General features: G+C 46.8%; 2 protein-coding genes and 3 long non-coding RNA genes across 7 annotated transcripts in view; 2 read left to right on the forward strand and 3 right to left on the reverse strand.

Moving 5' to 3' along the window:
* The first annotated feature begins 7,588 nt into the window (after positions 1 to 7,588).
* LOC120826977 (DEP domain-containing mTOR-interacting protein) lies at positions 7,589 to 10,804 on the forward strand. The gene is made up of 5 exons (XM_040189629.2): positions 7,589 to 7,790; positions 8,596 to 8,763; positions 9,695 to 9,765; positions 9,852 to 9,956; positions 10,055 to 10,804. The coding sequence occupies exons 1-5, from the start codon at positions 7,772 to 7,774 to the stop codon at positions 10,181 to 10,183; spliced, it is 492 nt and encodes a 163-aa protein (XP_040045563.1). The 5' UTR covers positions 7,589 to 7,771; the 3' UTR covers positions 10,184 to 10,804.
* Positions 10,805 to 13,953: 3,149 nt separating this feature from the next.
* Positions 13,954 to 27,174, forward strand: part of col14a1b (collagen, type XIV, alpha 1b) — a 60,754-nt gene continuing 47,533 nt past the window's right edge. For 2 of the 3 annotated variants that reach the window (XM_078081006.1, XM_078081007.1), the window contains exons 1-2: positions 13,954 to 14,057; positions 14,917 to 15,018. In XM_078081006.1, the coding sequence (XP_077937132.1) occupies positions 14,943 to 15,018 (76 nt within the window). In that variant the 5' untranslated portion in view covers positions 13,954 to 14,057; positions 14,917 to 14,942. The remainder of the gene's footprint in view (positions 14,058 to 14,916; positions 15,019 to 27,174) is intronic. The other variant, XM_078081008.1, reaches the window with a different exon arrangement.
* On the reverse strand, positions 15,933 to 22,096 carry LOC144383480 (uncharacterized). The gene is made up of 2 exons (XR_013450896.1): positions 21,956 to 22,096; positions 15,933 to 19,283 (listed from the first exon to the last, which is right to left on the reverse strand). It is a non-coding gene; the product is annotated as an uncharacterized LOC144383480 (long non-coding RNA).
* Positions 20,350 to 21,326, reverse strand: LOC144383481 (uncharacterized). The gene is made up of 2 exons (XR_013450897.1): positions 20,672 to 21,326; positions 20,350 to 20,595 (listed from the first exon to the last, which is right to left on the reverse strand). It is a non-coding gene; the product is annotated as an uncharacterized LOC144383481 (long non-coding RNA).
* LOC144383482 (uncharacterized) lies at positions 24,580 to 25,939 on the reverse strand. The gene is made up of 2 exons (XR_013450898.1): positions 25,813 to 25,939; positions 24,580 to 24,668 (listed from the first exon to the last, which is right to left on the reverse strand). It is a non-coding gene; the product is annotated as an uncharacterized LOC144383482 (long non-coding RNA).

The following is a 27,174-nucleotide window of genomic DNA, read 5'->3' on the forward strand; positions in this document are numbered from 1 at the left end:
TCCCCCGTTGTTTGCCTCTCGCTCTGACGTAATGGGGACAGCTGCTCTCAGTGTAGTTTGTCTTACACTAATGTAGGTAAATGAATGTAACGTAGAATAGTAAAGCCTCATAATAATATGGAACACTGTGTAATAACCATATCACTATATAGAATAATGTGTAATAACCTTATGCAGCCATTAAAACACATGAGGGACTCTGACGGGAACATTTTGTTCGTGATGTGGTGACTGAGGGGAGGAAGACACATCTTTGTCTTATAAAGACCACACACACACACACAGGCACAGATTACCTAGCATACCTCAGTGGTGGAGGACGGGGGGACATGTAGGGGAGGAGGGCCGAGTCTGCAGAGAACATTGGATGAAGTTAAGTTCAAAAGTCTCGTCTCATTTTGTTGACGTATTGGAGGCGAATGTTTTCATCCATTGAAATGAATATTTTTCATCCATGTTGTAGAATCCAGAGAGGAATGAAGATGTGAAGCTTGGTGATGTAAACGCTCCTCAGGGAGAAACTCATTTAAAGAGAAGTTTAGTCACATGACCAAAGACACTACAGGTGAAAAGTGTCACGAATGAAAGAGTAGAGGAGCATTTAATGATTACGTCTTTCACCTCAGTGTTAAAATGTAATAAGGATGGACCCCGTGCAGAGGAAGGAGGCCACCTTTGTTTCCTCGTCTCCTCTCCTGTGATCCCGATGAGGTGATGTCACCTTGCATGGAGGGGGTTCAGGCTCCGCCGCCCGAGGACCAGCTTTAGCCGACGCTAAGCCGAAGGACGCCTCAGCAGCCGCCCCCCGTCCCTGTTACCCTGAGAGCTGCCTCGGCATGTCGGACTGCCCCCCCCCCACCGCCGGCTGCAAAACACACTTTTATTCTCTGGCTTTCAACTCACAATGAGAGGCGCCATTGTGGCTTTTTAAATGTGCCTTCGGGGGGTTTCACTGGTTTGTTTTTATGTTTATTTTATTTCATATTCCTTCACGATTATTAAATAAAATAAAACATCTCATTTCTCTTTTTTTAGTGTCCAAATGTTCATTCTAGTGGATGTCTAACCTTTGCTCTTTCCCAACCGAATGCTGGGACTTCCCTGTGAGCGCGGCGTGAGGAGGATGTGGGTCAGGGGGCCGGGGGGCTCGCTGAAGGTCGCCCTGTGTGTGTTTCTCACGCAGGCAAACAGCTCCGGCTGAACTCAGTGTTTCCACAGTGCTTCACAAACCAGGGCCCTCAAATGATTCAGAGAAAGTGAGTTATGACTTTTTCACCTGGAGGTCGAAAGCAATTTCAGGGACACGTGGGGAGGAACTTATCACCATTGCTGTGTTTTTATACATCTGGTTCACGCAGTTTAGTTTGAAGGCATCGCTCAGGAAGGAGCAGAGAGAAACTCTTGTCTTCTCTTGTTTGAGAGAGAGAGAGATGCTCTACGGACATTTGAGCATTGTAATTCCAGAAGAGTAATGTACTTTGGACAAAGTTAATATTTGCCTGGCTGTGCTCAAACACACACCCACACACTCACAGACCCACACACACACACACACACACACACACACACACACACAACACACACAAGATCCCTTTGAGGAAGAGATAACGGTTGTAAAACATGAACCGTAAAGAGTCATTACACAACTCGCCCTGATTCATCCATTTCACTAAAGTGTTCAAACTGAATGTATTTATGCGATTTAAATATATAAAGTAGCTCAAAGGCATTTTCTTTTACACATTAGACAGGGAGGAAGTGAGACCGGTCTGAAGGAAACAACTACACACCGGTCTCTCTTCTTCCCTTTGTGTCTGAAACTTTTGAATGTGCGATCTTTAACCAACTCTCCTCCTGTCTCCACTGTAACAACCTCCTGGACCTCCACCAGTCAGGCTTCAAGGCTCCACAGAGACTGCTCTCCTCGCTGTCTCAGAGCAGCTCCACACTGCTAGAGCTCCTCTCTGTCCTCTGTCCTCGTCCTTCTGGACCTCTCTGCTGCGTTTGACACAGTCAACCACCAGATCCTTATTTTCTGTGTCAGAACCTTGTCCTCTTACTACTGGAGTTCCTCAGGGTTCCGTCCTGGGTCCCCTCCTCTTCTCGCTCTACACCAACTCTCTCGTCTCTGTCATTCGCTCGCATGGCTTCTCCTACCACAGCGATGCCGATGACACCCAACTAATTCTCTCCTTCCCTCACTCGGATCTCTGCCTGTCTGACTGACATCTCAGTGGATCCGCCCACCATCTGAAAATCAACCCCGACAGACTGAACTACTTGTCTTTCTGGGAAAAGATTCTCCTTCACGGGACCTGACTGTTAACTTTGAGACTCTGTGTTAACGTCCACTTTGACTGCAGGAGACATCGACAGCCGACTCTCCCTGACTCCAACATCACTGACAACACGATCATCCAGAATGCAGAACGACAAGACAACAGTGCGAGGAATAAGAGGAAGAGGAATAAAATATAATGCTAGTTAAAATGTTTAAAATATTTTAAAATTAAAAATAAAGTACACCAGTGAACAGAAATTGACGTGTGCAGTGTGAGGGGGAGTGACCGGTGGGATGTCAGAGTCAGGCAGTGGGGGACCGGCTCTGTTGATGAGCCCGACTGCCGACGGGAAGAAACTGTTGGTGTGGCGGGTGGTCTGATGGACCTCAGCCTCCTGCCAGATGGAAGGGGCACAAACAGGTTTTGTTCGGGGTCCTAGAAGCGAACAAGTCCTGCAGGGACGGCAGGTTCCAGCCGATCACCCTCTCTGCAGAGAGCAAAACACTCGACTAGATCTCCACTCTTTGCTGTCCTGCTCCTAAATGGTGGAAGGAGGTCTCTGAAGACATCAGGACCACAGAGATCCTTCACATCTTCAGACTAAAGACACACCTCTTCAGACTCTACCTCCATGTGCCTCTTATGTTTGAAATGCACGTATTGTCGTGACTAAGCGTCAGCAAAATGACATGTAATGTAATTTCTGTTTTTATTCATCTATAACATACAACATGTATAATATGTTTATTTTATTTGTGTCATCCGTTAGATTGTTCTGATACTTATATTTAATCTTTGCATTAGTATTTATTGTATTGAATCCAGAGAAAGGAGGAAAGTGAACTGGAGTTACTGAAGAAACTGCCAAAACCATTCCGCCCCCTGCTGGCAGGCGCAGGTACTACATCTCCCCTAAGGGCAACAATACAGAGCAAGCTAAACTGACCACGTGGATCTGACATGTCGCATGTGACAATGTGATGACGTCATTTCTAACTTTCTATTTTCACACGTTTTAGCTAAAAGAATATTAGGGATACTCAGTGGATGTGTAGTTCTTAAGGTATATTCTATATTCAGCAGAAGAGAGCGAAGGCAGTGAAGAAGAACAAGGGAAGACAACTTGGATGTGTTGGGCGCGGTTCTCCAGCAGGGGGCAGCATTATCTCTGTCACAGTAAATGACAGGTTGGAATTTAGACAAAGGTATATTTTTTCTTTTGTTTCCAGACTGAGGCTCCAGAGAGCCTTCACATCCTCCACCGCAGACTAAAGACACACCTTTTCAGACTCTACCTAACAAACTGCAGCACTTACATTGTACTTATAATGGCTCTTATCTACAGGAAGTTGTAAATCGGCTTATTTAATGAAATGGCACTTTCTTGTTTCTTGTTCTTTTGAGTTTGTGTCCTTATGATTGAATGCACTTATTGTAAGTCGCTTTGGATGAAAGCGTCAGATAAATTACATTTAATGTAATGTAATACATATAAAATGATACAAAGTAACAAGAACACAAAGTCACCAAGACAGCGATGGTATTGTCAGCAATAATAAAAGACAAAAAACACATTGGTTTTGACGGTTGGTTGGTTGGTTGGTTGGATGGCTTTTAAAAAGGACAGGTCGGAATGAAATGATGTTGTCAAAGGGAAAGACAAGACAAAGTGAGGATGAAGTTAAATCAACAGTGGGAGCAGCATTGCTATCATGTTTACTCTCCATCTAAGACAGAATAGGGCCTGAAGTAGAGGAGCAAAGCGGAAGGAGGACGTCACTCATCTATAGCAAATGGTAAATTGGCTCATTTGAGGAAATTGCACTTTCTTGTTTCTTGTTCTCCTGAGTTTGTACCCTATGGTTGAATGCACTTATTGTACGTCGCTTTGGATAAAAGCGTCCGCTAAATGACATGTAATGTAATGTAATGTTATAGAGGTGGAGAACTACACCCATGCAACAGAACCTTTAGGATCACAGGAAAAAAATCTCCAGCTTGTTGCTGCTTGGAGGTGGAGACGGTCCAGTGTGTCCTCGTCTCATACACATAATGTTCAGCTTCTTTCCGGGAGTTTTTTTGTGCTTTCTCCCAGCAGGTCTCCGCAGTAGTTCCTTCTGGACCCTGGTCCTGACACCTGCCGTGGCCCCGCTGACACCTGCTGCTGCCATCATCATCATCATTATGAATCATATTACTGTTACTGACAAAAAACCAACATTACCCTTTCACTCTTTGTGCTTTCCCTCCCCACAGGCTTCTGTGGATGGTGGTTCTGTCTGATGGTGGTTCTCTCTGATGGTGGTTCTGTCTGATGGTGGTTCTGTCTGACGGTGTTCCGTCTGATGGTGGTTCTATCTGATGGTGGTTCTATCTGATGGTGTTCTATCTGATAGTGGTTCTGTCTGATAGTGGTTCTATGTGATGGTGGTTCTATCTGATGGTGGTTCTATCTGATGATGGTTCTATGTGATGGTGGTCCTGTCTGATGGTGGTTCTATCTGATGGTGTTCTATGTGATGGTGGTCCTGTCTGATGGTGGTTCTGTCTGATGGTGGTTCTATCTGATGGTGTTCTATGTGATGGTGGTTCTGTCTGATGGTGGTTCTGTCTGACGGTGTTCCGTCTGATGGTGGTTCTATCTGATGGTGGTTCTATCTGATGGTGTTCTATCTGATAGTGGTTCTGTCTGATGGTGGTTCTATCTGATGGTGGTTCTATCTGATGGTGTTCTAGCTGATGGTGGTTCTATGTGATGGTGGTTCTATCTGATGGTGGTTCTATCTGATGGTGGTTGTGTCTGATGGTGGTTCTATCTGATGGTGGTTGTGTCTGATGGTGGTTCTATGTGATGTTGGTTCTATCTGATGGTGGTTCTATCTGATGGTGTTCTATCTGATGGTGGTTCTATGTGATGGTGGTTCTATCTGATGGTGGTTCTATCTGATGGTGGTTGTGTCTGATGGTCGTTCTATCTGATGGTGGTTGTGTCTGATGGTGGTTCTATGTGATGTTGGTTCTATCTGATGGTGGTTCTATCTGATGGTGGTTCTATCTGATGGTGTTCTATCTGATGGTGGTTCTATGTGATGGTGGTTCTATCTGATGGTGGTTGTCCCTGCAGTACAGTACTTGGAAGGGTTTTCATTTGTTGGGGAGTTTTTCCTGTGTAGATATGAGGAAGTACCTTTTTAAAGTCTTTTACATGTTTCCTAATTTAGTTATGGATTAATCTTATTATTTTTGTTATTTATTAATCTGATGATTATTTTCATGATTTATGAATCTGATGGTTATTTGAATGATAATATTGTAGGATTAAACCAGTTATAATTTAGTTATGGATTAAACCGGTTATGTTTATTAGTGTAATCCCACTAAACCGTCCTTTTAATAACCCTAACCCTCTAATCAACGGCTGAAAAATCAACTGCTGACTTGTTCCTTTAAGTGTAACCTTTGGATGGCTTCCTCTTCTCGCTTTGCAATGTTCAATAATGCTAATTGCTATAATGCTGACTGGTATGATTATGATTTGGTTTAAGTTTGGTTACAGTAGCGGACTCTTGAAGTGTAAACTTGGTGATTTGGGTGACATCGTTTTTATCATCATTCCTTTTAATTGTTCCCACGACTTGAACCTAAAGCCATTAACACGTATTTCTCCTGGTTGGTTTGCTAAGAGTTTGATTGATAGATGCCTCCTCCAATCACCTGCCAGGCACTTCTTCCAAAGTATTGCCCCCTTTTCCAAACACTTCCCAATGACGGCTTCTCAGCTGAACTGCGTAACAAACCATCTGTATGTGTGTCGCTCCAGCAATGTGAAAAAGCATTGACTGCTCAGATCGGGGAAGGGGATTCTCACAGAAAGTGCAGCTGATGCGACACGCCATCGTGCACGTGGGGGAGAAACCGTACGGCTGTTCTGTCTGCAGTAGGAGATTTAAGCTTCTAAAGTTTAGAAACATTTCATTGAATTCAAGGAAGTGAACCAGCTGACGCTGCTTTTTGATGGAATAACCCTCTTTAATTATCCTTGTGTGCAAATTCTGTCCATCTCTTCATCTTGATCAAAGACACTTCGCACTGGGAAGTTTATCTCGCTCAATAAAATGTTCAATCAACCTGATGTCACCTCCCGGATGTGAAGGATTTGGTGATGACATCACTTGAGCCTTTAGACTGCGATGAAGTCGCATTACTAACTGCTGCCCCCGATGGACGGTGAGACCAACAAATCACGCTCCACCGACGTGTTGCCACGGGAGCATCGGAACTCACAGGGTCACCGGGGTCAAAGGTCACGAGATTAGAGTTTAGATTGATCGGGACCCAGAAGTTTGGTTCTTGAAGCCAAAATGTAAAACTTCCAAGTACTCGACGGGAAATCAGCTGGCTTTGATTCTCTGGAATCATTTCTACGAATCGTAGAAACCAAACCAAGCTGTTATTGTGTCAACTTAAACATTCAAAGGCCGTTATCTTCAGAGGAAGGATCCTCGTTAGCTGCTGACGAGGATTATCAGACGTGTGTTTACTCCACCCGTCACGTGACGATGTCGCCTTTGTTGTTGTTGACGATGTCAGCGGCGTTGCTCTCAGTCGATCTCATTCTCAGCCGCATCGATGGGATCAGACATTTTTCTCTTGGTTGTTTCTCTGCTTTTAAAACACTGTTCACCTGTTTAAATACATCTCCATGTATTTACAAATGAAGAAGCATCGCCTCTTTTCTCCGTGCGTCCTTTTGCTCCCCGGCAGCCAGCGCGGCGTCAGGCCGCTGCTCCTGTGTGTCGTGGAGACGGTTCGCTGCCCAGCGCACAAACACTACTTTTGTCTCTAAAGTTGCTCAATGCAGGAGTTCATTGAGAAACACATGCAGCTATCAACACGTAACTGATATCACTCACACGAGGAGAAGGAACAAACATAGTTGCCTAACAGCTGTAGACTAGGGAACGTTTTAACAAAAGAAGCCTCAAAAGGGGGGAAAGGATACACATTTTATGAATTTAATCTTTGAGATTTCTACAAACGTCATTTTTTGTTCTTTATAATGTGCAGCGTTAATATTTCCCTGGTTGTCTTTTCTTACTCCGTCACCAGTCTGTATGTGACATTTATCTATTATTACATATTGATTTTTGCTGTAATCATGTTGTGCGCTTCTTGTTATTCTCATCCGGAGAGTCACTAACAGGAAGAAAAAGGATTTCTAGATTTTCTTCAAAACATGTTATGAAATGTAGTTTATTTGAGAAGTGACGCTTACGTTGTTGCTGAGAGGAAAACCTCCTTCTGGAAGCGTGTCTCCGCCTCCTCGGGGTTTGTTTGCTTAGCGGTTAAATATTTAGCTCTCACACACACACACACACACACACACACACACACCGACGCGTCTCCCTGAGCAGCTGATCACAGACCTGTTGAAGGTCGTCATCCTCGGCAGGTTTCTTCTCCTCGGAGGCCGGATGCCCGGCTGACAGATGGGACCTCGGACAGCAGGTAAGAAATGTTGGATTGAGTTCTGCTTCTGTGTCACTATAATGAAAGAATGTCAATGAATTTCCTCCTTTTCTGTGTAACTGAGACCCGAGTGCAGGAACAGAATCAAACCCGTGACACGACGTGTTCTACTCAACCTTAAAGTTTAAAAACAATCAGATAAGACAGGCGACTCACTTTAAACCAATCAAATCAAATGACCCTGAAGGCTGCATGCTAATAAATCAATCAATAATCAGTGTAACGTCCGTTAACTCCACACAGCTGAGGCAGCGGAACCTCTCACCCCAAAAACACGCTTTTAAAGCGTTAATGTTCTGTTACCATGGTTACAGTAGGAAGTAGTGCAGAGACGAGGACCCGGAACAGGAAGGAAGGACACGCTTCATCCAACAGCAACTTTATCCTTTTATCATCTGTGTGTCAGGTCGTCTTCCGTCCGCCGTCCCGTCACAGAAGGACCTGATTAAATGTGTGTGTGTGTGTGTGTGTGTGTGTGTGTGTGTGTGTGTGTTTGCTGTAATAAACATATTCATAGACCAGGTATTAACCACCTTCTAAAGAAACAAAGGTTTAATAATATTTATTCACTACAGCCTGAGTCTATTGAAGGCTCTTTTTCTATATTCATTTAAATGTTTCTGGAGGGTTACGCCGGCCTCCTTTCATCACGTATTTGATCTATAAGAAATAAATAACAATAATAATGTTGATAACGGTCCCCTGTTGGTCCTTCTCAACTCTGCTGTCGTATGAATCGAGGAACAGAAATAAAGCTCGTTGTTGTTTCCTCTTCCTTCGTCAGTGGCTCCTTCTAAGGAGGCGAAGGAGGTGGCAGGAGGTCGGGGATTACCCCGAATGAGGAGCTGCGACGGCAGCAGATACAGGAGGAGAGGAGTCGGCCTATCCAACAACTCCCCCTCTTCATCTTCCTCCTCCTCCTCTTCACCAGTGCTCTACAGCCCCAAATCAGGTAGAAGACAAATAGTGGATGTGATGCTTTTGCTTCATGTGTTAAAGCTGCATTCTGTGCAGTGACCAGCAGGGGGCGACTCCTCTGCTCCCATAGACGTCTATGAGGAAATGACTCTACTTCTCTGTAGTGACCAGCAGGGGGCGACTCCTCTGCTCCCATAGACGTCTATGAGGAAATGACTCTACTTCTCTGTAGTGACCAGCAGGGGGCGACTCCTCTGCTCCCATAGACGTCTATGAGGAAATGACTCTACTTCTCTGTAGTGACCAGCAGGGGGGCGACTCCTCTGCTCCCATAGACGTCTATGAGGAAATGACTCTACTTCTCTGTAGTGACCAGCAGGGGGCGACTCCTCTGCTCCCATAGACGTCTATGAGGAAATGACTCTACTTCTCTGTAGTGACCAGCAGGGGGCGACTCCTCTGCTCCCATAGACGTCTATGAGGAAATGACTCTACTTCTCTGTAGTGACCAGCAGGGGGCGACTCCTCTGCTCCCATAGACGTCTATGAGGAAATGACTCTACTTCTCTGTAGTGACCAGCAGGGGGCGACTCCTCTGCTCCCATAGACGTCTATGAGGAAATGACTCTACTTCTCTGTAGTGACCAGCAGGGGGCGACTCCTCTGCTCCCATAGACGTCTATGAGGAAATGACTCTACTTCTCTCTGGATTTATTCCCTCAGTAAACGTTGTAAACATGAGTTTATGTCTCAGTCTCTAGTTTCAAGTCTTCTTCAACACAGCATGATGTTCATTTAGTGAATTATGGTCCATTTAGAGTCAAACAGACCATGAAGCAGGGGGCGCTTTCATTTTTTTATTCGCCAACTTTTCACCAAAAAGTCACCAGCCACACGGCCGCTCACACGTTATTCGAATGTTAAGAAAAGGTTTCTACATTCGGTCTGTTGTGCTTCATGTTCAGTCCTGAAGAGGCCGGTGAGCACGGAGGAGCTGCAGAGACCGGGAGGACCTTACATCAAGAAGACCTTCACAGTACGTGGCTCCTCCTCCCGTCACGTGACAAACACACCTTGCAGCTGTAGATTCTTCTGACGCCCCTTTGGCCTCCGTGCCTGCAGGTGGTGTCCGATGCCGTCGGGTGGGGTTTTGTGGTGCGAGGAGAGCGGCCGTGTCACATCCAGGCCGTGGAGCCTTGCGGCCCGGCTGCTGCTGCCGGGATGAAGGTGTGCATTGTGGGAAATGTAGTTGGAGGAGCTTTTTCAATTTCTGTAAAGAAACACGTGGTCCACAGAGACGTTCACCTCCTCCTCGCTCCCCTCAGGTCCGTCAGTTTGTGGTTTCGCTCAACGGGGTCAACGTCCTGGATCTGGACTACCGGACCGTCAGCCACCGGGTCCTCACGGGACCCCGGGCGGTGGTGATGGAGGTGATGGAGGAGACCGACCACTGAGCCACAGGGAGACAAAGCCAAAAACAGCTTTTGTGAAACAGGAGGCGTCCCTCGAGGACAGGAAGGAGGAGACCTCCTCAGGAACCACGTGTCCGGCTGAACTTTAGGATCGTCCCCCCCAGAAGGATCGCCCGGAACCCAAAGGTCTTTGGAGGGGGACGCTGGGGGGTACAAACCGCCGGGGACGTCCAGGGGTCAGCTGAGCTGATCACGTGACGACTGGTCAGGAAATAGTTTGGTTCTTGACCTCCGCTCTCCTCTCGTTGTGTCATTTTTCATTTTCTTCTAAACAACATTTTAAATAAAGATTCCGGCCTTAAAGGACTATGAGGGGAAGCCAGGTCCTCTTCATACTGGTCCTCACCGAGGGGACGGGGGGGACGGGGGACGGAGATGACGGGGTTCTAGAGACACACCTGCTCTGTGTTTTCCTGAAAGTCTCCCTGAAGGATCACGCTGTTGACGCGGCGTCTTCCTTCATTTGGGAGGTTTGGACTTTTGGCCCCCGCACACAAACACATTACCCCCCCCAGTGTTTGCTTTTCCATCCGCAACATCTGTGTGTGAGTGTGTGTGTGTGTGTGTGAGTGTGTGTGTGTGTGTGTGTGTGTGTGTGTGTGTGTGGATCAACACTTTTAAACTGAAGAGTCTTTTAAAGCCTTTGTACCACCTTTTTTCTGCTCTTGTGTTCAGTCGACTCAACGGGAAAAGACTCTTCTCTCAGCGTCTCTCAGCGTTCATCTCGTCTCCTCTGAGTCTCTCGTCTCCTCTCTGAGTCTCTCGTCTCCTCTGAGTCTCTCGTCTCCTCTCTGAGTCTCTCGTCTCCTCTCTGAGTCTCTCGTCTCCTCTGAGTCTCTCGTCTCCTCTGAGTCTCTCGTCTCGTCTGAGTCTCTCGTCTCCTCTCTGAGTCTCTCGTCTCCTCTGAGTCTCTCGTCTCCTCTCTGAGTCTCTCGTCTCCTCTGAGTCTCTCGTCTCCTCTCTGAGTCTCTCGTCTCCTCTGAGTCTCTCGTCTCCTCTGAGTCTCTTGTCTCCTCTCTGAGTCTCTCGTCTCCTCTGAGTCTCTCGTCTCCTCTGAGTCTCTCGTCTCCTCTGAGTCTCTCGTCTCACTGGTGCTGGATTTCATGCAAACACAAAGCTTTTATATAAATTGATTTATTTCTGTTTTTGAAGAATCACCCTTTGAATGCTTGTAAATCCTTTATTTACATTCTGTCTTTGTATTCGTGCTGAAATTGTTTGATTGTGAAACCACTTTAAGTTGCATTCGTAAAAATGAAAAAAATAAATTATTCACAAATATTTTTGTAATTTCTGTGAGAGAGAAAAAAAGGTCAAATCACAAGGGTCACAAGGTCAAATGTGAAGTCCAAAGTTAATGACGGAGCGTTAACAAGATGGAGGGCTTTCAGGTCAGAGGTCACAGGTCACATTCAGGTGTTTGCTTTGCTGCCAGCAGGGGGCGGCACCTGTTAGAGCACGAAGTGGATAAAGATGGACATCTTGAGGGAGTCCTGGGGGGTTTGAACAGTCTGCTTGTGTTTTTGCTGGAATCAGATGCAGCATGTGGTGTTGGAGTAGTTTATCGGGGGGGTCAACGGATAAAGATGGAGAGGACGGAGCATGTGGTGTTGGAGTAGTTTATCGGGGGGGTCAACGGATAAAGATGGAGAGGACGGAGCATGCGGTGTTGGAGTAGTTTATCGGGGGGGTCAACGGATAAAGATGGAGAGGACGGAGCATGCGGTGTTGGAGTAGTTTATCGGGGGGGTCAACGGATAAAGATGGAGAGGACGGAGCATGTGGTGTTGGAGTAGTTTATCGGGGGGGTCAACGGATAAAGATGGAGAGGACGGAGCATGTGGTGTTGGAGTAGTTTATCGGGGGGGTCAAAGGATAAAGATGGAGAGGACGGAGGTTGTTGTAAATTAACGGTGATTTGGAGATATTTCCTTTTCCTTTTACACGTGTAAAAGTTTTATTCTGTGAGAGGAATAAAGATCAATCTCATTCCCGGTGATCGCTGGCTATTAGCGAGCTCGTTGAAGAAGAGGTCAAAGGTCAGGTTCAAGAACGTGACGAGGTGAAGAACCAGAGGACGGCGTGTCTCCTTTCACACTCACAGTGCAACTTCATCACCAGAAGCAGCAAGAGACACAAAACGTCTTCGAAAAGACACACACACAATTATCACAGACACAAAACAACAGCAAATGGTAGAAGACTCAAAGCTCAGGTAGGACAGGTGCTGAGGTCTAGATCCTCACGGCTGGTCCAGACTTGTGGACTCAGAAGACGGATCTCACTGAGAAGTTTTTTTACATGAGGATTCAACAGGGGACGAAAAGAAGAAGAAGCCAAATATTATTTTACACACACAGGAAATAGTTGTCTGCATTTGACCCACACGGCCCGAGCTGCACGGTGTCTCAGGGACACTTGGACATGGGACATGGAGCAGCCGGGGTTCAAACCGACAACCCTCTCTACTCCATGCAGCACGGTGGCCCCGTCTGGTCCTACTTTGATCTTAGAGTCTTGATACAACGTGAACTTCTTCCACAGTCTGACTCCCCCGCCAGGTGAAGCCCCGCCCCCCTGAACCAGGTAACAGGAATGAGTCGCTGCAGGGCAGGAGGAGGAATGAGGCGGGAAACACCCTGCAAGTCTCAACTGAGACAGCAGCAGCATCAAGCTCCCCGGGGTCAGCTGGAGCCACACCGGAAGTGAGATTAATCCCCCTTCAGATTAAAGGAAAAAAGGGTTTTGATCCGAATGAACAAAAATGTAAAACATGGAAGGGACCCAAAGTGTCTGTAATAATAAAGTCAAGTCAAGTCATTTTATTTTGTATAGCCCAGAATCGCAAATTACAAATTTGCCTCAGAGGGCTTTACAGTCTGTACACATACAACATCCTCTGCCCCGAAACCCTCCATCGGCACAGGAAAAACTCCCCAAAAAATGAAAAAACCCTTACAAGAGGGAAAAAAGGGAAGAAACCTTAGGTAATAAAGTACTAATACCACTGTGTAGTAATAGTAGTAATACTCATATCGGCTGCCAGTAAAAGGCAGTGAAAAGAGGTGAAAATGTGACTTAAATATGGGGATTGCTTAATTTTAGTTGCATGAGTTTATGGGGAATTTTCCTAATTATGTTCGTGGTTTAATCTGTGTGTCTTCACCATGGAGGGGTTGTTGACACAGACGCCCACATCCCAAAACTGCAAACAAAATGACATCGTCTTCTTCTTCATCCGGGGCCTCTGACACTCCGCAGGCTACTGATCCTAAAGCTCAAGATTTGTGATATTGAGTAATCGAAATGGAATTGATTAAGGTTACATGTTCCTTATGATCAACGTCCCCTTTGACTTTAAGCATGTTTTCATTAGATTACCCTTTACTCATAATGTAAAAGCAGGATTTCACTGTTAGAGCTGGAGGTACTTGTTGAAACTACTGGGTAACTTAAGTTATTTTATTAAAACTGTTATTATTTCTAAACATTTTTGAGCTCCATGTTTGTTTTTTATGCAACAACCTTCATTTGTTTAGCAACTAAATACTTCAGTTGCCCCATAAATGTACAGATGAGACATTGGCTTGTGGAGAAATGGTACTCGTGTAAAGTATTAAAGCAACAAAGTAAATATTTGTACTTATTCGTTTCCTAATTCTCATTAGCAGCACTGAAGCCAGTCCTCGTCACGGCTTTTATTGTGAAAGTCTCCCCGGTAGCGGGTGGGCCACTCGCTCCGGCTTGTCCCACCGTGCACGAGCAGCGCGCAGTCGGTGAGCAGCGTGGATCAGAGTGGCTCTGCGGAGCTTCTGGAGCAGCGTGTCCGGAGGAGCGAGCCGCGGAGCATCACCAGGTACCGCTTCGACCACGCGCACCACGCGCACCACCTCACCTGAGCTCGTTCAATTAAGGGAAGAAACAACAACAACAACAACAACTTCCGGCTGCTTTTCTTCGCCGTAAGCCGGAGCGGTGTGTGCGGGAACCGTTTCCACATCTGGCGGGTGCAGGTGTTTGCGCGTGCACCTTTTTAGGCGAGTGGCCGCCAGCTGGAGGCGCCGATTGGAGCCTCTAATTGACCCTCTAATTACTCTTAAGCAGCCAGGTGTGTGAACGCGCAGGTGAGCCTCCCTGCAGCGACGTGCCGCGCGTGCGTTGTGCCGTGCACGCCGCGCGCCCCCTCGGGCACCGTGTAGTAGTGTAGTGACGCGCGTCCACTGCCACGAGCGGAGCTCCACTGCGCGCGCTGCGGTCAACTGCTGCTGTCAGCGGATTGGTGAACATCTGGAATCCAGAAGTCTGCAGCTGGAAGTCTTTCTAATAGTGTGCATGTGTCATCTTTAATGACCGCAGGTGAGGGAGTACAGCTGTGTCACGCATTCCTTCCTCGCACCGTGATGGACGAGCTGCAACTTAATCCCCAAATAGTTTGTGTGATAGAAGCTTCCTCCTGCGAACCAAACAAAGGGAGAGAGGGAAGATTTGATGAAAGCAGGGGGGGGGGGCAGGGGGGCTCAGATCTGTGAGGCTGTGCGTCCTCACCTGGAGCCGACGGTCTGTCACTCACACGTGACCTCTGCACACCTGAGCAGCTGCTTAAGAGCAATACTATTGTGTAACGATGGTTACGTGTGTGTGGAACAACAGATTGACTCCTCCCTCTCTCCTTTCCTCCTCACCTTCCCTTACCTGACCTTCTCCCCCTCCTCCAGGTGTGCCATACCCCCCCCCTTGCAGGATGCGCTCCTCACTGTTCCTCGGCCTGCTGGGCCTCTTTGTCGTCTCCCTGTTCCCTCAGCCGGCGCAGGGCCAAGGTAAGTACCTCCCCCTCCGAATGGGACAGGGCCCGCAAGGCCGACATGGGGAGGCGGGGTTTGTTTGGCGTCGTGTGGCCAGCTGGTACCACCCTGTTTTTCCTCATTACGCGGCCGAACAGGGTCGACCTTTTCCTCATTGAAGCTCGGCTTTTAGTGGTCGTTTGAAGGTCAAAGGTCAACCAGGCCTGGTCCCTCTTTTGAGCGCTGATCATGGTTCACCAGGGCTTTCTATAATAGAGCTTTCTATGGGGTTTCCCATGGTGCTTAGCAGGGATTCGCTGTGCGACGGGTTCAGGGTTCATTGGCGGACTGAAGCCATGAGCTGTAATTCAGTTACTCTCATAACTCTGTCATTAAAGTGTTTGATTCATATATTTATTCTGGGGGGCGGCTCACAGGCCACGCTAATGATAGCTTTCTGTGTAGCTCAGGTTACACATTTGAAATCCTAGTTTTCACTCTCATTTCTGTCGGTGCTTAACGTGCGCATTAAATGACATACATTTAAATTAACATCCAGCAGTTTTCTGGCTTCCTCCTCTGCAGCTGTGTGTTCTACTTCCTGTCTGTGAGGAGCACTTCCTGTCTGTGAGGTGCACTTCCTGTCTGTGAGGCGTGCTCGTGTTGACTCCTTTTAATTGATTCAGTGATTGACAGATGTCACTTCACAAACACACGATGTCCCGTATGATCCTCCACCTCTGAGAGGAGGAGCTTAGGACGAGGTGATGGGCGGAGTCATAAATCGCCTGTACACACGTTCCTGTTATTATAGATCTATAGATCCTCGAGGTTACGAGCTGGGATCAAACATCCCCAATAACGAAATCTAAAAGTCCACTCGGTCGACTGTGGTGGAAGATTTTGCACAGACAATCGTTAAGTAAGAAACAAAGGCTCTGAGTCAAGTATGTCTTTTCTCCGTTTATTTCCTTGCAAGGGAAAAAGGGTCACAACAGCTACGTGGTCAGTAGACTGTCAAGAACCTCCTTTTTTCCTCTCAACACATCGAGGCAGTTCTTATACCTAAACTTAGATATCGGTGGCGTCAACAGAGACCGTTAACCATCTTGTTGAGTCTCTACAGCCAGGGTACTGGGAACACCTCGTCCATGTGAGACACGTCAGTTCTTCGACCGTGTCCTTGCTCTCCCAACATGCTTAAACAAAGGTGGTCATAGACATAACAAACACTTTGTTCAATCTCTACAGCTATGACGCTGGAAACATCTAATCCAAGAGGGAGACATCAGTTTTTATGTCAGGGCCTTTGTGACCTAAGCACTTGCAACTAATAAACTGGTTATACAAATGAAGCATTTAAAAGGGTCACATATCATTTTCCCATTACATTCCACTCTTTTGATTACATAATAATCACAAACTATGCAATCAATTTAGAATGACTACTCTAAAAATTTACCATCTGATATCTACCACATCAAATATCACAAAACATGAACATCCGGACATCGCTCACAAAACTTTTCCTGCCACAGAACAAAAACTCCCTAAAAAAACCCTCCGAAATGGGAAAATAGGAAGAAATCTGTTAGGAGAAGATAAAGACTGGAAACCTTCTCACAGGATTTGAGCGTTACACCCCAGATGTCATGTGTACAGTATTGAAATAAAAAAGAAATGAGAACATGTTTAAATCACAATACCAGAACTTGATCCCCTTTCACACAATACAGATATAGAATATTGTGGAAAGGTCATTATATCAATCATATTTACGTTACATACTAATAAATGCAAGGATAAAAGCTGTTTTTGTGAGAATGTTATTTCTCATTGTTTTAGCAAGCTACTGTGAAACAAAAAACATTTAGAACACCAGGAATGCACACAGACAGTGTGTCACTATGTCACTATGCGTATGTGTCGAGGTCGTAAGTGTTCAGCTCGTCAAGGGAGTCCGAGTCACTGTTGGGGTTATTGTCAGAGTCGCGTCTAGGGAACAAGTTTGGTGGTGAGTCATCAGGTGACCCCAGGCTGTACATAGCCATTTGTTTCGCCAGGAGTTGGGCAATCGTATGACGGATCAATGGGATACCGCAAATTACGAATGCGAAGAGAACACAGAGGATAGTAGCTGCTTGTATTAGTGTTCCTTTCCATGAATACCACACCCGTGTGAGCCAATCTGGGGAGGGAGATTTATCTCTTGTCATAGATTCCCGAAGTTTTGTCATGTTTTGTATCGCCTGATGGATTATGCCTTCGTCTTTGTCATTCTCAGGGATAAACGTACAGCAATATTCTCCTACGATAGCACAAACACCTCCTTGGGCAGCGGTCAATTGGTCTAGTACCATGCGGTTCTGCATAATCATTAAACGCATGGCGGTCATTTCCTCGCGAATACCCTTAAGGCCAGCTAGAGTCATGTTTACAAAGCTTTTGAAACGGTAATCAACGGTTTCAAGTCGTAGCGTGTTTTTTCCCACTCCTGTCCATGGAAACAGTCCCCACAAAACTTTAACTGACGTACTGGCGTGTTTGAACTCGTCAGGCACATCGCTGCCCCAGATTGAGTCGTGTGGCGCAAAATTGACTTCCGGGTTAAGGCCAGTGTCCAATGCGGCCATTCGTTTTGTTCGTTTGCTTGTCCCTGTTGTAGCTGTGAGAATAAAAGTATGATCAGTAACGCGAACAGGAGTACATATTCCGCTCCACTGAGGGGGGAGAGACACGCGGAGGGTGGTGCCACACAGCCACCATCCCTCGGTCACTGGATAAGTACCGTTCTTCCCAGGGAGGAAAGTGAAATGGAAAACAGAACAATTAACATTGGGCGGGCAATCTCGTGGATTTACTGGAGTGAAAGTCCAGCCAGAACACGACCATTTTTGGAGATGAATGGGCACTTTTGCGGCCCTTTCTGCAGTGCCCTTAGCTTGGCAAAAGCTCCTGTTGTGGTTTTTGGCGCAGTCGTTTCGGAAAGTTGGGAAATGGTCTTTATTGCAATTTAAATCATTAAACGCATGGTTTCCTGCAATGAGGATCGTGTCACACCTTGCAGGGTCTGTTTTCCCCACTGGATGTGTCCCATCACGAGCATAGCAGAGAGGAAACCGTGTTCGGCTTTCCTGAGCCTGGAGTGCGAATGTAGACCTTTGGCTAGCCGTGTATCGTTTGATATCGTGAGATTGTGCACAGTCCAAATCATCTATTGTTTCCCATGGGGATAACTCATAAATAAACAAAGAATCTTTGTCGCTATCGTTGGATATATACAGGACTATGGGGGGCACATACCACCCACTAACCGAGAGCCCGCAGAAACATCCTTCAGACTTCCCCAGGGGGGCTACGGCTAGCCGTGGTTGATTAGTGCTGATGGGTAGCGGAGAACATACGTAACAGTCGGAAGCATTTTCTTTTGTCGCTACGTGTTGAGCATAGCGCCACCACATATTTGCAGAATATTTGTTCAATGGGTTCATCCCATTTTCGAACCGGTTGTCTAGGCGGGTCAGTGCTCGCTTGGTGCGGTTGCGAATGGTCGAGTTAGAGTGAGTTGAGTTGTTTCGTCGGTCAAGTAAGTCGTCTAAATGTTTCTGGTGGAGGACAAAATATGGAATCAACACAAATAAAGTGACACCTGCAAATAAACACATGGTTACACGAGTCCCCCCCAGTCGTCTGAGGGGGTTCCATGAACGCTGTCGTTCCATGATAAGAGAGACCCACTCTTTAGATAGCTGACTACGGAATCACAAAAAGATGCTGAGATATAATGAAACTGAAGCAAGCAATAATATGAATAAAACTGTCGTGGCACAAACGACTACTGTGTCTATGTGGAGGGGTCCTGGCCGTGTTCTTCTTCTTGTGTTGGTCCGCAGGTACACGTTGGGATGTGGAGTCTGCCAACCCTCTTTCTTGTGAGGCATCCGCGTTGTAGACAGTCAACACAGATCACAATGCACTGTGTGTCTGTCGGTCAACTGCCCGTCCGTGGTCACTGGATCGGTGGTGTCGGTTGATTGACACTTTTTGTGGAGGTAGGGTCGCCTGAGCCCAGTGCTGGTACTGGATCTGGAACCTTCTTGCAATGGGATGCGTGGACCCAAGTTGCTCTTTCAGCTACCTTGACCGCTGTTTGGGTGACCAGGAGAATCTGGAATGGACCCTGCCACCGTTTAGCTTTCCAACTTTTCCTCCTGAAGTCCTTTACCACCACGAAGTCACCTGGTTGCAGTCGGTGTAGTGGACCCGTTGCTTCTCTTGGAAGTGCAGCTACAACCTGTTTTCTTACATCAGACAAAGTGGAAGACAGTCGAATGCAATAGGTTAACATGTCATTCTCGCACATTGTGGTGGAAGGGAGTGGTGTTCCTGGAGCTTCCACACCTATATGGGGAGGAACTGCGAAAAGGATTTCAAATGGGCTTAGGTTGCTGCGTGTTCGTTTCCTCATCCGCATGTACATCAGAACCAAGGGCAGTGCTTTTGTCCACGGTAGGCCTGTGTCTGTGCAACATTTGGCCAGTTTTGTTTTCAATGTTCCATTCTCTCTCTCTACCGCTCCTCCACTAGCTGGATGGTATGCGCAGTGTGTTTTTAAGTCAATACCCAGGTATGCACTTAATTCTGTGATTGCTTGGTTGACAAAATGTGAACCATTGTCGCTAGAAATTTTGCTTGGGATTCCCCAGCGGGGAATGATCTCTGAAATCAAGGCTTTAGCCACTGTGGAGGCAGTCTGCTTACTGGAGGGAAACACCTCAACCCATTTGGACCACATGTCTACCATTACAAGACAGTGTTTCTTACCTTCCGATGGGGAGAGTTCCACAAAATCCATCATTACATGTTCAAATGGTCTTGCAGGCGGTGGATGTGCTGCATGATGTGACACCTGTACTGAACGACCTACATTGTGAGTTGCACATGTTATGCATGCTTGGCAGAACCTTTGTGCGTAAGCTGCAAAACCTTTTGTGAACCATGTTGCATCAATGATACTTAACATTCCCCCTTTTGACACATGGTCTAACCCATGAGTCAATTTCGCATAGTGAGGGAAGAAATGTTTAGGTAAGCATGGATTACCATTCGGACCATACCAGATGCCGTCTATGAATTTGGAGCCTGAGGAGGACCAAAAACGTCTCTCATCTGAAGTAGAGAGGGACTGCACGGCTGCAAGAGAGGAGGGAAGAGAACACATGGCAGGAACTGGGCGTGATGGTTTGGGAAGAGGACGTCTAGCAGCCGCTTTTGCAGCTAAGTCTGCTCGCTCATTCCCCTTTGCGATGTCGCCTGTGCCGGATGTGTGCGCTGCACATTTACAAACGGCAATAGCTGTGGGCAACAAAATGGCATCCAATAGTTCTGCTATCAGAGTGTGGTGTAACACTGGTTTGCCATCCGATTTGAGAAAATTTCTGTGTCTCCACAGCGCGCCGAAATCATGAACCACGCCAAAAGCGTATCTGGAATCAGTGTGAATGGTTGTCGTTTTATCCTTAGCTAGTTTACAAGCTTCTGTTAGCGCGATTAATTCTGCTGCTTGGGCTGAGAGGTGACATGGAAGAGGGCCGGAACACAGAACAGCTGAGTCTGAAACAACAGAGAAACCCACAAGATTAGAACCAGTCAGGGGATCCCGTGTAGCAGATCCGTCAACATACATTACCATGTCACTGTTGAGCAGAGGTGTATCTGCGAGGTCTGGTCGAGGTGTGCACTGAGCTTCCAGCTCAGCCAAACAATTATGCTCCTCTCCATCCTCCGGAGTGGGGAGAAGAGATGCAGGATTGAGGACATTGCAGCGTTTTACTGTAACATTCGGCATGTCTAGGAGACATGTGTGATATCGAAGGTAACGCGCTGCAGATAAATGAGACGACTTCTGTTCGAGAAGAATCAGTGAAACCGAATGTGGAACCAATAATGTTAGCGTAGCATAGCCTACAATGTCACGAGAGGCTGTAAGAGCCTTTTCAGCAGCTGCCACAGCTCGAAGGCACTGTGGTAAGCCTGCTGCTACGGGATCGAGTTTTGCGGAGAAATAAGCTACCGGTCGTAGTTTATCGCCATGGGATTGTAGGAGCACTGATGTCATACATCCAGAACGTTCGTCAACGGTTTGTGTGAACGGTTTGTGAGGATCAGGAAGACCCAAAGTCGGAAGAACTTGTAACGCGCATTTCATGTCCGTGAAAGCTTGAGAGGCTGCAGGGAGCCACTGAATTTTATCATGCGCGCTGAGATTTTTCCCATGTATCAATGAGGACAGAGGTTGCTCGAGTTGGGAGTAATTTGGAATAAATGACCTACAGTAGGAACACATTCCCAAAAATGACATCATCTGTTTCTTGGTTTGTGGTTTTGGAAGTGTTACAATTGAGGCGATGCGTTTTGGTGATAGTGTCTTCCCTTCACCGGAAATGTTATGGCCTAGGAAATGAACGTTCTGTGAAACAAACTGTAGTTTGGATAGGCTGGCCTTGTGTCCTTCCGCTGCTAAGTGTTGAAGCAATTTGAGTGTGTCCTGTTCACACTGCTTTTGTGTTGGAGCTGCAATTAAACAGTCATCAACATACTGCAAAAGAGCTGTTCCTGGAGACAAAGTGAGGCTCTCCAAACTTTCCCTGAGTGCCTCGTTGTAGATCGTAGGTGATTCTGTGTAGCCCTGACACAAGCGTGTGAAAGTGTAAGGCTTGCCATTGAAATTAAACGCAAACCAAAACTGACTGTCAATGTCCACAGGGACACTGAAAAAAGCATTTGAGAGGTCAACCACGGAAAACCATCGAGCATCAGGTGGAACCTGTGCCATAATGGTGTAAGGGTTGGGAACATTTGGGGCTCGTGCGTGGACGGCTGCATTAACGGCTTTTAGGTCCTGCACGAAGCGCCACTCAGTTGGTTTGCCTGCATCTCTGATCTTTTTAACTGGAAAAATAGGTGTTCTTACCGGCGAGTCAGGACATGGAACAATGACTCCGGCCTTTAAGAGGGAGTTGAACACCGGTGTTATACCGTCAATGGCCTCTTGGCGCAGTGGGTATTGATGTTTGTGGGGACGGAAGTCTGATCGAGGAGTGATGACCACAGGTTGACATTTTTTGATGAGTCCCACGTCATATTTATGCGCTGCCCACAAGGTGTCTGGGACAGAACTGAGGGCAGGAGAAATAGAGGAGACATTAGTCAAAAATGTATCAGTGTGTGTGTCAGAAAATATGTTATTTTCATCTATGACATAAACAGATCTGAGAGCAGGTGTGCAAAATGCGAATGGCTGTTTAAAGAAGCCTGTCGACGGAGAGCGCATCACAAGTGGATCTGGTGTAGCCTCCCAATCTGCCAATGCCTCGCACGCTGCGACAAAAGGTCCCAAATCTCTCCATTGGTCTGTTGCTGCTTTAGACAAGGAGATGTGTGGGAAAGAAGAGTCCACATCAAAGAGGTGCTGCTGAGAGGGGGTGAGAGAAACGGAAACAGCACATTTAAGTGTGGACCAAAACAATGTCATACATGCAATTTGATCATTCAGATCCTGTAGAAATAATGCATCATATTGCTTATCTGGCCCATGTGACACATGGGCTGTGCAGTGGAGATATGAAGCATCCATGCACTCTGCCTCAGGCTGGACGCGTGATGCTGCCAGGTGGGACAGTTCTGATTGTGAGTCAACCGGAAGCCACCACTGGTACACAAACATTGGATCACTTATAACTGTATTTGCCATCTGGTCAATGGCTCTGCATCTCACCACTTGCAACCCTGTAGGAGTGGAGATGAGGCTAATGCCGAAAGAACACATGAGGTCTCTGCCCATTAGATTAATGGGACAGCAAGAGGACAGCAAAAAGGAATGTTTTACTGTGATGTCTGGTTCAGGGTCAGTTGAGTCAGTGTGTGTACTGGTCATAGGTGCCGTAAATCTCTCTACAATAGTCATCCCTGAAGCTCCTTGTGAGAAAACCTGTTTTCCACTAAGTTTCTGACCTGGAAAATACTTTTGTTGTATTACAGAATGTGTAGCCCCCGAATCAACCAAAAACGATAAAAGTTTCCCTTGAATTTTCACCATAGTGGTGGGCATATTTTCAAATGATTTTCCTGAAAACTTTGCGTATGTGTGTTTAAGTGAAAGCTTTTGTTGTGTTCTCAATTGCTCTGTGATGTCCACGAGAGCTTGTTGTTGCTCTGGTGTGTGTGTGTGAGTGTGAGTGTGCGTGCAGGGAGTTAGTGCAGAAAGCGTTTCTTCATTGCAGGCTGCGGTGTGTGTGTGTTTTACTTCCCTTATCATGTGAGGCCTCAGCGTGGTTGCCGTCTCCCCCTCACATGCAGCCTCCTCCCCCTCCGCCTCACGTCAATCGGAATGTGCGTTGCCACCCCTTCCTCGTCTGGCCAGTCCACGCCCCCATCCTCTACGAGGTGCATTTTGTGGACATTCTCTGTGCCAATGTCCCTGTTCGCCACAGCGGAAACACGTATCATAGTCATTGGGTGGAGACAGCTGTGATCCCTCCTGGTTCCAGGAGGAGCGTCCCCTCGTCATATCCCGACCACGCCCCCTGAATCCGCCCCGTTGGTTGGGATCCCGTGGGCGGTCGTTTCTGGCAAGTTGAGTGACAGCTTGGAGCATAGTCAGTTGGGCGAGTTCAATCTGACGTGAGCGCCTTTTCCCCTCGTGGTCAGTTCTCTCTATGTCCATGGATTGCGCATGCGCAGCATGTTTCTTTACATCCGCGAGTCGCGAGTCTTCCATTCCAGCCACAGAGCGCTGCACATTCATTTTTATGTCGGGCAATAGTCCATTCATGAAAGCATTCTTCAGGTGTGATTCCCACGTCCCCAGAGCGTCTCCTAACGCGGTGGGTTGTGGAATGCCACTGTTAAGATTAAACACTGTGAGAAGTTTTTGGTAGTAATCATGGACGGACTCACCCGCTGCCTGCTTGGTATTGTTGATGGGAGTCATATCCACTTTGTCAGGGAACAATGTCTTTATGCCGTCGTTCAAAGCCGTGAGTGCGTCTCTGTACGGCTTATTTTGATTTGAACTCCATTCAACGTCTGCCGCACTGGTGTCTCCTGCAACCAGCTGGTTGAGCTTCTGGTAGTGAGTCGGACCCACGTGACTCATTAGAACACGTCGAATTTCAGCAAAGTTGGGCAGGAATTGCTTACAGAAGTCCATGAATGCTTCAGCAAACAGTCTTCCCGAGTGCTGTATCGGCGGGAGATGAGCCATTGCAGCTCTAATGTCCGTATCAGTCCAAGGCCGGAAAACAAGTATGGGACCTGAGTGTCCTGGTACTTGAATCATTGGGGTTTGGAGCACAGATTTTGCATCCGGGGGAACTCCCTCTGGGTCGAAGGAGGGGGAAAAAACATCTGATGTAGATGGTTGCTCTGCAATCAGTTTGTTGATGGCAGAAGTGTCCCCTCCGGTTGCTCCTGGAGAGCGAGTGGGGAGAGCAGCCTGTCTCTTTTCCTCCTCTTCGCCGAGGAGTCGTTCCTGTGCTGCTTTCACTGCCGCTTCCTTTTCCTCCCTCTGCCGGGTGTAGTGAACTTTGATATGTGCTCCTGCAGACGGAGGTTGCTGGTTCGCAGATGAAGCAGGGTACGGTGGTGGGCATGTGTTGAGGAGAGGGCCGCCAGCCCCTGTGAGACTCGGATACAAGGGAGAAGAAGCACATCGGTCATTTTGTTCAATAACATTTGGATCTGTTTTTTCAACCAATGTGGTTTTTGCGCATGTCAATTCTTTAGCCATTTGTTTCCTTTCTCTACATTCACATTCATCCTCCCACCATTTTAACCATTTACTTTGTTTCTCAATGTTCTCCAAGTCTTTGCCTTTTATCACCCTCTGAGATTTTATACCCTTCTCTTTTCCCTCTAAGCCTGTTCGTAACATGTTCAGTTTTATTCTACTGAAAGAACCATTTGCAGGGAACCCAAAATCTTTTGACCACTCGGGCAAAAACTCTAGAGATTGATCTCCATATTTCCTTCTCATCAGATCCACAATGGGTCCCTCCGGAGAACCCATTTCCTTTTTACTTTTACCGTGTACACCACCCATCTTTCAGGCGTGGTGAAGTATACTTTTTATTACTTAAAATATAGTCGTCACTATAAGTCTTGATTTTCTTTTACGTAGGAAAAATACAAGTTAAAACCCAACCAGAACTATTGGTTAATAAATATAGGTCAAGGGCGCAAATATCTGTTTTCAGATTACTGTCCGAAAATCCCGATATTGTTCCTGTCTTCCTGTTAGGTCAAGGGCTGGGATTTTGCGATTTCAGTGAACTCCCAAAATCCCTCCTGTCTTCCCCTTCGGTCAAGGGTCACAATTGTCAATTGCCCCTGTCTTCCCCTTTGGTCAAGGGTCACAATTATGCGTTTTCAGAGTGTTAGTCTGAATACAATCGTAATACGCAAATTGCTCCCTGTCTTCCCCCTTGGTCAAGGGTCACAATTATGCGATTTTCAGATAGTTAGTCTGAATACAATCGTAAATGCGCACATTGCTCCCTGTCTTCCTCAGTAAAAAGTTGGATGCTGATGAACCGGAAATACTGTACAATTACTCTTATAATTTTATACACATTTTTCAAATAACCGGATAAAAAGACAAGTTATCATCATTAGAAGCCCAATCAAATAACCGAAATTTGGATTTTCTAAGAAGAGAGAAAAAATCATTTTTTTAAAATCCCAAAGTACTAAATACCCTTCTTTGTAATCTGTTACCACCCGTTATAATTCAGAAAGCCCCGTTTGAAAATCAGAATATCAACTTCTTACCCGATTCGTGTGAAAATCTTCCTCATCGGATCGTGTTGAAGCCAATCAGGTCTCTTTTGGTCGCCGGTCCCCTCTCTCTGAGTGTGATGAGGTATAGGGCAGAATCACGTTTGGTGGATCCTGAAGTGGCCCCTTCCCGGACGTCCTCGGAGTCCCGACGGAGCTTCAAACGATCCCACTTCTGACACCAAATTGTGGTGGAAGATTTTGCACAGACAATCGTTAAGTAAGAAACAAAGGCTCTGAGTCAAGTATGTCTTTTCTCCGTTTATTTCCTTGCAAGGGAAAAAGGGTCACAACAGCTACGTGGTCAGTAGACTGTCAAGAACCTCCTTTTTTCCTCTCAACACATCGAGGCAGTTCTTATACCTAAACTTAGATATCGGTGGCGTCAACAGAGACCGTTAACCATCTTGTTGAGTCTCTACAGCCAGGGTACTGGGAACACCTTATCCATGTGAGACACGTCAGTTCTTTGACCGTGTCCTTGCTCTCCCAACATGCTTAAACAAAGGTGGTCATAGACATAACAAACACTTTGTTCAATCTCTACAGCTATGACGCTGGAAACATCTAATCCAAGAGGGAGACATCAGTTTTTATGTCAGGGCCTTTGTGACCTAAGCACTTGCAACTAATAAACTGGTTATACAAATGAAGCATTTAAAAGGGTCACATATCATTTTCCCATTACACGACCCAGCAGAGCCACATCAGAACCAGCGTCGTAGTGGGTTCTACGCTGTGAGCTCTGTGTGCATGAAGGGATGTGGCGAGATGTCAGGAGGCTTCGCTCAGAGCGCCGGTCTCACCGTAGCCAGTGTAATCACACGCCGCGGGCACGGGGGGGTCGGGGGGGGGCGTATGAAAGAGAAAAATAATTGGTTTTCCATATTAACAAGAAATTTTGCCGCAAAGCGTAAAACGTCTCTTGACTCGAGCGGACAGACAGCTTCTCGTGCGCGCCGTGTTCGCCGAGATGAGAAACCCTGCGTCGTCTCGCCGTCGCTGCTGAAGGCTTCGACCCGACGCGACGCATTGTTTCCTGTAAATAGAAACGTCTACTTTCGCCAAACCTGGTCGTTTGCACAGACGCCTCCCATGAAACATGAAGATGAGAACTAAGTTCTCGTGGTTCCTGCTGCTTTGCTGCGGCACCCGATTGGCACGTAAACGTCCTCCAGCGTGGATCTTTGCGTGCACCATCGGTCGCCTCCCGTTAACGACACATCATTCACGCACACGCGTGTGGACGCACTGGAATCGACACATTGAAGCTACACGACAAACAAAGAGGTGCAGAGATGTGCTTCTCCAGTCATTCGGGATCTGAGAGAAACGTCGCCGAGAGCTAAAACGGCG

The sequence above is a fragment of the Gasterosteus aculeatus genome, chromosome 10 (genome assembly GCF_964276395.1).
Source record: "Gasterosteus aculeatus chromosome 10, fGasAcu3.hap1.1, whole genome shotgun sequence".
NCBI classification, from domain to species: domain Eukaryota; kingdom Metazoa; phylum Chordata; class Actinopteri; order Perciformes; family Gasterosteidae; genus Gasterosteus; species Gasterosteus aculeatus.

Bases quoted from the DNA above. Each gene is read 5' to 3' on its own strand.
- LOC120826977 (XM_040189629.2), top strand. The intron at 8,764-9,694 runs GTAGAAGACAAA...CTTCATGTTCAG, and splicing joins GCTCTACAGCCCCAAATCAG to TCCTGAAGAGGCCGGTGAGC. The intron at 9,957-10,054 runs GTGTGCATTGTG...CGCTCCCCTCAG, and splicing joins CTGCTGCTGCCGGGATGAAG to GTCCGTCAGTTTGTGGTTTC.